General features: G+C 45.2%; 1 protein-coding gene across 1 annotated transcript in view; it reads right to left on the reverse strand.

Annotated features, from left to right (window-relative positions):
- The window catches only part of LOC140729473 (kielin/chordin-like protein), a 354219-nt gene that overhangs the window by 21266 nt on the left and 321445 nt on the right, over positions 1 to 11508 (reverse strand). The window contains exon 35 of the mRNA XM_073049248.1: positions 8102 to 8245. Within this exon, the coding sequence (XP_072905349.1) occupies positions 8102 to 8245 (144 nt within the window). The remainder of the gene's footprint in view (positions 1 to 8101; positions 8246 to 11508) is intronic.

The raw sequence follows: 11508 nt of genomic DNA on the forward strand, positions 1-11508 counted from the left end.
GTTAAACTGGCAAGCGTGCAGACAAGATTTATCAGGATGTTGCCAGGACTAGAGGCCTGAGTTACAGGGAGAAGCAGGTACATGGAAGGGTGTGGCTTCCATGGGAAATGGGCTGAACACAGGCAATTGGGACTAGTTGAGGGACACTGTGATTGGCAAGGACTGGCTGGGCTGTGTTGTTCTATGACGCCATGGACAGGCTAGAGAAAGATTAGTGACCAGCATCAGGAACATGCTGACAGACTTCTACACTTCCTGGACTAAATCTCTCTCTCCCTGGTTTATTTGAGGACTATTTCCTTTACTTGTTTACGCTGTCTCTATAGATTTCGTTCTGATGATTTCATCTCCATTCCACAGCTGATGAGTTCCCCTTTGCCCCAGCCTAGGTTTCTCCTTCACTCTATCTGTTCCATTTTCCACATCTCTGTTCTGACCCCATCTCCTTGCACCTAGAACGATTGGGTTCCTTTCATCCTACCCCTGCCCCACACCAGTGGAATATTTCTCTGACCAATGCTATGGCTCACTTTTCTATCTCCATAAATTCACACATTTGTTTCTTATGCCACCTTTCCACATCACACATGCTATGTTACTACCTCCCTCTTCACCATCCAGAGTGCCAAACACCCCTTCAGGGTTAGCAGCAAGTTACCAATTTGGTATAGAGCATCATGCAGTCTCTGCTCCATTTGGGAAACCAAACACAGATTGGTTGGAGTTTTGTGGTAAACCATGTATATCTGTCTTGTCACGCCCCCCCTGCTGACTGCTCCTGTGGCTCCTCCCACAGACCCCTGGATAAAGGTGATTGTGTCATTGCTCCTCCCACAGTCATCCAGCATGGACGTGCTCCGTTTTACTGCTAATAAAAGCCTTTCAGTATTTACTCTACTTCCAGTCTTTTGGAGCTATTGATAGTGCATCAATTTTATTAGCAGTAATTTTAAAGCATGGAGCATGCTTTGAGACCCGACAAATTGGACATCGACCTGCGAACACCTGAGGCCAGCAATGCTTTTGAACTCTGGCTAGCCTGCTTCGAATCATAGCTGGAGGAGATTGAAGTGACCGAGTCCACCGCGAAGCGCAGAGTTCTCCTCTCCAGAGTCAGTCCACAGGTCTACTCGATGATTTGAGACCAGCCGAGTTACGACGGTGCGATGAGTGCCCTCAGAACACAATAACTGCGGCCGGTAAATACCATCTATGCAAGACATCGCTTAGCGACACTGCGGCAGCGAGAAGGAGAGTCGAGCGCCGAGTTTGTCCAGGCCCGGCAGACACTTGTGCGGGCCTGCGATTGCAGGGGGCTGACGGCCGAACAGCATGCAGAGCTCCTGGTACGAGACGCCTTTGTTATGGTGATCAGGTCAGTGTACGTGCGCCAGCGGCTGCTGGAACATGCCGATCTTACCTTACATTCGGTGATTGATCTGGTCGACATGCTGGAGGCCGCTCTGCACAACTCTGACGCTGTCCAGGCGCGCGATCTCCCGACGGTCTCGTGGACGCCACAGACCCCGCAACCCGCCGGCGAATCGACCACGGCTGCTGCCGGTCACGAGTCCGCGAAGTGTTACTTCTGCGGACTCGAGAAGCACCCCCGAAAATGCTGCCCGGCCCGAGAAGCTACCTGCTCCAGCTGCGGAAAGAAGGGCCACTTTGCCAAGGCCTGCAAGTCCAAACTGTAAGCGGGATCGAGCAGCGCTGCGTGGAAGGCATAGGAGTCACCATCTTGGCCGTCGTCATCTTGCCTGCCCGCCGCCGTGCGCGAAGCATGGGGGCAGTCATCTTGGTCGGCGCCTCCTCGCACCGCCTACGACCCATGGGTGATTATCAGGCACCCCCCCCCCCCCGCGCCAGACCAAGACAGCGATTCAACTCTGGCCTCCGTGACCCTCGACCAAAGCGCTCCCCACCAGCTCGCAAGGTCAATGAAGGACATCCTGGTGGAGGGGCGCAGGACAAGCTGCCTGTTTGACACGGGCAGCACGGAGAGTTTTATTCACCCGGACACAGTGCAACGCTGCAGACTTGTAACACGGCCGGTGAGCCAGAGGGTTGCCATGGCTGCTGGGTCGCATACAACAGCCATCCGGGGGGGGGGGGGGGGGGGGGTTGTTTAGCGACACTAGTGGTGCAGGGCACAGAATATCTAGACTTTATATTACTGGTCATGCCTCAACTGTGTGCCCCTGTGCTGTTGGAGCTCGACTTCCAGAGCCACCTAAAAAGTGTGACAATGGAGTATGACGGGCCCCTCCCACCAATCACTGTCAGAAATCCCCAGTTCTGTGGGACTTCGTCACATACCCTGCTACTGACCACACTCACACACCGACCCGCACATTCCACCTAACACCATGCCAACAGCCGCACTACGGTCACCACTTGCGGCCTATCCACCCTCAAGATCCCTCCCCCACCGCTGTTCGCCAACATGACCCCCGACTGTAAACCTGTGGCAACTAAAAGCAGGAGGTACAGCACGGGGGACGGGGCCTTCATTCAGTCGGAGGTGCAGCGGCTGCTCAGGGAGGGGATCATTGAACCAAGCACAAGTCCTTGGAGGGCCCAGGTGGTTGTTGTTCGGACCGGGCAGAAAAATAGGATGGTCGTGGACTATAGCCAGACCATCAATAGGTTCACGCAGCTTGACGCGTACCCCCTACCCCGCATCGCGGATATGTTCAATCAGATAGCTCAGTACAAGGTGTACTCGACCATAGACCTGAAATCCACTTACCATCAGCTCCCTATCCGCCCGGAGGACCGCCCTTACACTACCTTCGAGACGGGTGGCAGGCTCTATCACTTCCTGCGCGTCCCCTTCAGTGTCACGAATGGTGTATCTGTCTTCCGGAGGGAAATGGACTGGATGGTGGACCAGTGCCAACTGAAGGCCACGTTCCCATATCTGGATAACATCACCACCTGTGGTCATGACTGGCAGGATCAAAACAACAACCTCCAAAAATTTTTCCAAGCAGCCAAAGCTTTTAACCTTACCAATAACAGGGACAAGTGTGTGTTCAGAACCACCTGTCTTGCTATCCTTGGGTATGTCGTGGAGAACGGAGTCATTGGCCCTGACCCTGACCGTATGCGCCCCCTGTTGGAAATCCCTCTTCCCAACACCTTCAGAGCCCTCAAACGGTGCCTGGGCTTCTTTTCCTATTACGCTCAATGGGTCCCTAACTACGCAGACAAGGCCCACCCCCTGGTCAAGTCCACCGCATTTCTCCTCTCAGCCGAGGCACGCACGGCCTTCTGCCACATTAAAGGGGACATTGCCAAAGCAACGATGCATGCGGTGGACGAGGCCATTCCCTTCCAAGTAGAGAGTGACACCTCCGACTTCGCGCTGGCAGCTACCCTCAATCAGGCAGGAAGGTCGGTAGCATTCTTCTCTCGTACTCTTCAAGGTCCTGAAATTCGGCACTCTGTAGTGGAGAAAGAAGCCCAGGCCATAGTGGAAGCTATTAGGGACTGGAGGCACTATCTTGCTGGCAAAAAGTTCACCCTGCTGACTGACCAGTGCTCAGTCGCATTCATGTTTAGCAACCAACAGCGGGGTAAAGTCAAAAATGATAAAATTTTGAGGTGGAGAATCGAACTCTCCACCTACAACTATGACATCATGTAAAGGCCTGGAAGGCTCAATGAGCCCCCTGATGCCCTATCCCGAGGAACGTGTGCCAGCACGTAGATCGACCGGCTATACGCCCTACATGCAGATCTTTGCCACCCGGGGGTCACCTGGCTTTTCCACTTTGTGAAAGCCCGGAACCTGCCTTACTCCCTTGAGGACATCAGGACGATGACCAGGGACTGCCAAGTCTGCGCAGAGTGCAAACCGCACTTCTACCGACCCGAAAAGGCACAACTTATCAAGGCCACCCGCCCCTTTGAGCGACTGAGTGTCGACTTTAAGGGCCCCCTTCCCTCCACCGACCGCAATCTGTACTTTCTTAACGTAATCGACGAGTACTCGCGGTTCCCCTTCGCCATCCCCTGCTCCGATACCACTGCCACGTCAGTCACAAAGGCCCTGCACCAGCTCTTCACGCTGTTCGGACACCCATGCTATATCCACAGTGACAGAGAGTCCTCAATTATGAGTGATGAGCTGCACCAATACCTGCTGGCTAGGGGTATGGCAACTAGTAGGACCACGAGCTATAATCCCCGGGGGAATGGACAGGTGGAGAGGGAGAATGCCACGGTGTGGAAGGCCACATTCTTAGCCTTTAGGTCAAAGGGACTGCCGGTCTCTCACTGGCAGGAGGTCCTCCCCGAGGCACTCCACTCCATCCGCTCCCTGTTGTGCACGTCCATCAATACCACCCCTCATGAGCGACTCTTTTCTTTTCCCCAGGAAGTCTGCCACTGGGACCACCCTACCAGCTTGGCTGACATCCCCAGGGCCAGTGCTGCTCCGGAAACATGCGAGGAGCAATAAATACTCCCCGATGGTCGTGAGGGTTCACCTACTTCATGAGAACCCCCAGTATGCCTATGTGGTCTTACCTGATGGGCGGGAGGACACGGTCTCCGTCCGCGACCTGGTGCCCGCAGGAGCACCAGACCCCTACTCTGAACACTCCATGGTGACTATGAACCCCGTACCCACTGATGTATATATACCCACAAGACACCGCACACTCCAAGCCCTACACAGACACCTCACGACACTCCCATACCAGGCGCCTCGCACACGCATGAGGGATTACTGATGTCTAACGGGCTGGCACCTCCAGTCAGGCCAGAGCCAGCACAACCACCGTCACCGGTGCAATCACCACCGGTGCTATGTAGATCGCAGTGACGGACTCGGCCGCCTGATAGACTTGACTTGTAAATATACTTGTCTTATGTATTGTCAGTCACTTCACCCTGCGGAACTCTGTTTTCAAAAAGGAGGGGTGAATGTGGTAAACCATGTATATCTGTCTGGACACGCCCCTCTGCTGACTACTCCTGTGGCTCCTCCCACAGACCCCTGGATAAAGGTGATTGTGTCATTGCTCCTCCCACAGTCATCCAGCATGGACGTGCTCCGTTTTACTGCTAATAAAAGCCTTTCAGTATTTACTCTACTTCCAGTCTTTAGGAGTTATTGATAGTGCATCAAGTTTCCTTTCCACTCCCACTCTGACTGCTTTCTTTGGCCTACTGTACTGAAGCATCCAATAAGTTTGTTGGGAAGTTTCTCATCTTCTAGATGATCTCACCTCTCCTACTGCCTGCAGGGCTCAGCAATGATTTCAGCCATTTTAAAGAATAAGTAACTCTAGCATTGTATCTCACATTTCCACTGCTTTTCTCTCATTTTGGGTGCTTCATCTCCTCATTTATATCTCTCACAAACATCTGACATCACCACCCACTTTCATCTGGAACAACAACCACTTAAGCCTTTCTATCTTTCCCAGTACCCACCCTATATCAGAACTCTTTGTTAGCCCTCATCCCTCTCCATTGCCCACATCTTCTAACTTTTTATTTCATGAAAAATTATTAACAAATACTGTTTCTCCTGGATAGATGCTGCCTGATCTGATGAGTATTTCTAGCAATGTTAATTACTTAAAGTTATCAAAACTTCCAATATTTTACATAACTGATGAAGATGTATTTATAATGCACTTTGGTGTCTAACGTGTAGGCAATAGAGAAATACATGATGGGTGCTATGGAAATCTTTACATTTACTTAGCCTGTGTTGCTGATCATTGATATGTTCCTTAATTGGTATTGGTATATTATTGTCACATCTACCAAGATCCCGTGAAAAGCTTGTTTTGCATACTGCTCATACAGATCAAATCATTAAAAGGTATACCGAAACAGAGTAAAGGTAAAACAATAACAATACAGAATAAAGTTTAAAAGATACTGAAAAATGCAGTGCAGGTAAATGATAAGGTGCAAGATCACAACATGCTAGATTTTGAGCCCAAGAATCCATGCGTTTGTATAAGAGGCTCATTCAAGAGTCTGATAGAAGTAGGAGAATAATACAGAGAACTTACCTTATTCAGATTTGTACCATTGATAAATGGGGAATAATTAGACAGTGCAGAGAGCTTTAATTATTGCTGCACTGCAGCAAACTATGGTTCTAAACTGCATAAAAATACTTCATTCTGTACTAGTAATATGGAATAATAGGGCCATGTGTGTGTGGGATTATAGAAGGTCGGCACCAACTTTCCCTACTTGATTTGGAGTAAAATTGTGAAGCTGTCCTTTCATTGGTGCAAATCCTATTGATATCTTACCTATTTTGTTCTCTTTTTTGCAATCCTTATTTATTTCTTATTGTAATTTTTAAAAATGTATTCTCTGTACTGCCAGTGGAAAATAATAAATTAGATGACACGCTGCAAGTCTGTGATAATAAACCTGATTCTGATTCCAATGCTGTCCCAAGAATAGAGAATCCCTTATTGTAAGTGTGAGGAAATCTTTTTCCACAAGCCTTGTGGTGGATTAGCTCATCTGACTCTTGGCAAAAAGAACTGAATCAATTTGCAGATTTTGTTCCATTGAAAGCAATGAGCTGCCACGTTTCCATTAATTTCCCATGATGGTTCCTCCTAGAGATAGCATTCTGGAAATTGTCACTCAAACTCAACCAGAAACCCTGATCTGCTGTGAGGCAGCTGGGCAATTAAAGAGACTAATCAATGTGTGCTCCTGGTTAGCTTCAAAATCCTACAGCAAGGGAGGAGGTGGCATTAAAATGAAGAGAAGCAAGTACCGGTATGTAATATTTTCTCACTACAGCAAGGATCCAGGACATGGTAATTCTGGTCATCTGATTCTTTTGGAAGCTTTGGAAAGTGTACAGAAAGAGGTTTTCCAGGTTGCTGCCTGGACTAGAGAATATGAGCTACAGGAAGAGGTTGGACAAGCTTGAATAATTTTCTCCAGAGATTTGAAAGTGAAGGGGAGACTGATGGATGTCTATAAAATTACGAGAGGCATGGATAGGGTAGGGAGTCAAAATCGATTTTTCCAAGGGTAGAAATGCCAAATGCTGCAAGACATGAATTTAAGGTGAGAGGAGGAAGTTTTTTTAAATATATAAGCAGAGTAAAAGGTGCCTGGAATACTCTGCCAGGGGTGGTGGTGGAAGTAAACAGAATAGTAACATTTAAGAGGCTTTTAGATAGACAATTGAATATAAAGGGAATATAGGGATATGGACCATGTGCAGGAAGAAGGGATTTAGTTTAGTTTGGCATCATTTTTGGCATAGACATCTGGGGCCAAAGGACCTGTTCATGAGGTCTACTGTTCTCTAATCTATGTTTCTAGGAGAGAATGAGATCTTTTAAAAATTCTACAGATGTACCGTGGAGAGTATTCTGATTGACTGTGTCACCATCTGCAGTCAGGGGGTGGGGGCTACTGAACAGGATGAAGTAAGCAGGAGAGAGTTGTAAATCTAGTCAGCTCCATCATGAGCACTAGTCTCCCCGCATCCAGGATACCTTCAAGGAGTCATGCCTCAAAAAGGCAGCATCCATTTCATGCCTTGCTCTCATTGCTACCATCAGGGAGGAGGCACACACTTAACAAACCAGGAACAGCTTTTCCCCCCTCTGCCATCCAATTTCTGAATGTACATTGAACCCATGAACACTACTTCACTACTTTTTTTATTTCTATTTTTGCACTCCTTATTAATTTTAATATATTACACACACACATACAGTAATTCTATTTTTTCTCTATTATGTATTGCATTGTACTGCTGCTACAAGTCAACAAATTTTCCGACATATGCCAGTGATAGTAACATGATTCGGATTCTAATTTGACAAGGTGACGAATCAGGGTCGATCTAAGTCAATAGTAAAACTGGTTAGAAGGACTGAATGTCTTATCCCTATGTTCATATTTTTAAAGGAGAGTGTTCTCAGCAAGAACCTTGCCCACTTTTGTCACGGGGCAACAGTCATCACTGCTGCCATTTTCGATGTGAACTTCGGGTGGAAGTTGCTGACTCTGTTTCACACTGATTATAGGAGTAGGTTGGAAAGTCATTTTTTCCAAGTCCCTCGGGAAAGGTCACCCAACTCACCTCATGTACTTGATCCTGGTGCACACACCAGCGTAAATCAACACAAACTGGGCAACATTGGTTATCGGGAGTTTTCTGCTGCATTAAGTCGCACAGCAAGCGTGGACATTGTCCCTTCTGTGACTTGCAAAAAATTGTGCCTTTCTGTAAATAAAAAAATACAGTAATAGTTGAAATGATAAACATTTTTGTCATGTGTTCAATTTACAGTCCAAAGTATAGAACAGTTAGTCATCCGTCATAATCCCCATCACAATGCAAAAGAGTTTTGCTGCAGAGTCCGCTTGCTGCCTTTAGGTGGGACTGTAACATTAGAAACACACGATCTTTCCCTGTAGTTTCACCAGTTCCTCATACAGTTTATTTCCAGTAACTAGGTTCCTTTCTCTCTTCCATTTCCTTTAGTCACCTTGCTCATTACTTACTTCATTTCAACTTCAGTTGAAACTGTCAGCTTGCAGTCCTTCAGCTCCTCATTCAAATGTTCCACTGATCTTTTATTAAGTTTTTAACCTAAGTTTTCCACATACCTCTACTCTTTCAAAGTTACCTCAATCATCTTTGTGATCAACACTGATTCTCAATTTTTAAATATCTTTTAGGTTTCCCCTCCAATTGTCAGCCACCTTGATCTGTCCTATAAATATACTGCTGTCAGATGTCTCCTCTGACAGGCTGTCTACCTCCCTTGATGTTGACCAAATGCCTTTCATGGTCTTCTCTGTAAGCTCTGGCACTCCCTTCCCAAATTTCCTTTCGTGTCCATCTTCTCTTTTCAGTCTTTTACTGATTAAAGTTTTGTTATGGCTCTCACTTCAACATTCAAATTCTATCACATTTTTGAAACGTTTGGGACATTCCTTCAGAGCTTAGTCTTTATGGAAATCAACCAGTTGTGCCAGATGGCACTGAACACAAGTTATCCAGCTTTAATCTCCAACATGTACCGAGTTATTTGTTCCCAAACAACCACCTTCTGCACTAACAAAAACTTATGACGAGCAGGAAGGCAGGCAAAGTATCTCGGTCTTTATGGACTTTTGCAGGTTCAGAGTCCAATTTAGCATCATTCTCAAAGTCCAGCCCTCAGCTAATGCAAACTGAAAATACCCTGTGTCAGAATGCAGAGAGTTAATTGAAGTTCTCCTTCAGCATACTAATCAGTGAATAGATCGGACACAGTTCTATGTGCAATTAATTTTAAAAAATCCCCATTTAGCCCTATCTGTAGCAACGATTCCCATTTCAGAATATGTTCTATTTGCCAGGTTTACTAGCCAGTAAGATCACATTGTTAGAGTGGACAGTGATGTTTGTGTGAAAAACAAAATGAGAGAAGGAAGGAGGGATATTTATATCTGAGGAAGAATGGACAATAATATGGAGGTATCAATGGAAATGTACCAGTTCACAGAAATGGAGGGAGTTTGGATGGAAAAACTTGATAAGATATTTTATTACACCCTCTCAGAAATCCCATTATGATAGTAACCTCCCTGTTTGCTGGAGAAATTGTAGAAATCAAAATGCAAATCATTATCATATTTTTTGGGACTGCCCTGTTATGAAAAACTATTGGAGGGGGATACACAATGCCCTACAAGACATCTTTAAATGTGAAATACCCTTAGAGAGTAAGACCATATATTTTGGATATATACCTCAAGAATGGTTGAAAAGAGATAAATATTTAAAGAATATACTGTTGGTGGCTGGTAAAAAGACTCTGACTAGGAAATGGTTATCACAGGAGAGCCCAACTTTAAATACCTGGATGGAAATTACAATGGCCATTTACAAAATGGAGAAGATAACAGCATCTGTTAATCATAAGCTGGAACAATTTGATTCATACTGGGAAAAATGGTTTAACTACATAATGCCTCATAGGCCTGATTTTATTCTCACAAATCACTGAATATGTTGTACAAAAAAAGATCACTCCCTACTTGTACATAGTTTTTTCCTTTTGCTTGTTTTTTCTTTCCGCTCTTTTCCATAAGTGTCTACCTCAGATAAATACTTTGTGGACATTTGTGACATATATGATTATATGATATATATGTACAATGTCTGAAATACATCTTATGGAAATGTTTGTTTGATGATGAACTTCAATAAAAAAAATAAATTACAAAAAAAGAAAAATTGAGAAATGCTCCACAACAGAATTGATTGTTAGTGTGGGGTAAGAAATCTAATTCAGAGATGTTAAAGTTAAGTTTCTTGTCATATGCACAAGTATACATGTATATATACAATAGGGTCTTTTAAGAGACTCTTACATAGCTACATGGAGCTTAGAAAAATAGATGTCTTTGCAGTAGGGAAATTCTGGGCAGTTTCTCAAGTAGGTTAGGTGGTCGGCACAGCATCGTGGGCCGAAGGGCCTGTAACGTGCTGTAGATTTCTATGTTTCTATGCACAAGGGCGATGATAAACCTACTTGCAGTATCACCACAGTCACATAACATCATATAAGCAACTTTCACAAGAAAAACTCAAATTAAGCATGAATTAAACTCATTTTAATGCAATAAAACACAATAGTAACAAAAACTATCGAAGTTCATTTTAATGCAAAATGGTTATGAAAACTGTTTGTCATACAGGATACATAGACGATGTTTATAAAGGCCTAACCCAACCCCCACCCCCAATTCTGTGGGTTGAACAGAAATCAATCTTATCCAGAAATATAATAGGGAAAGTGATTCTCAGGTGCTGGATAAAAGCCTTGGAACATAGTGTATTAGGAAGAAGTTATTCAATTGTTTGAAGCAGTGCGCATGTGGCAGATTTTATTCAAGATCTTACCCTCAGTCATATATTGTTTAATGAAGTTTAGGTTTTCTGATACTTATTGCCGGTTTCTTTTTTGAGTGAGCAGCATGTCAGTCTTAGAGATGCCATATGAAATGTGCTTTACTGGTCAATCTGTGTGGAGTCCCTAGGGAGGACACAACTAAGCTTTACAATCACAAACAGACAACCCATCCGCAGTTGCTGCTTGGGCTGAAGTGGGTAGAATTGATTATTGTTTAAGGTATCACAGGTGGGAAATGCACTCCGGCAACAGTCAGATATATGCAACAATGTTGGCCTGGAAGATACTGTTAGATGCTTAAGAACACTGCTCAGAATCCTGTGTACACTCCCTCGGGTCAGGTAGCTTGTGAGACTGAATTTATCACCGTGCCCTGAACAATCCTTTAAAACAAATCATTGGCCTATACTCTATTGCAATAGGCAATATTTTGTACATAACATGGAATTTCGATTTTCCTGAAACCTGTTGGGATATCATTCTCTGCTTTTCTCATTTCGGTCTATTTTGATTTCCAGATATAAATACACTTTTGGGAGATGAATTGTTGACAGCTGTTTCCTGCTGGTCAAGAAAGGCC

Source organism: Hemitrygon akajei, chromosome 6 (assembly GCF_048418815.1).
Source record: "Hemitrygon akajei chromosome 6, sHemAka1.3, whole genome shotgun sequence".
Classification (NCBI taxonomy): Eukaryota; Metazoa; Chordata; class Chondrichthyes; order Myliobatiformes; family Dasyatidae; genus Hemitrygon; species Hemitrygon akajei.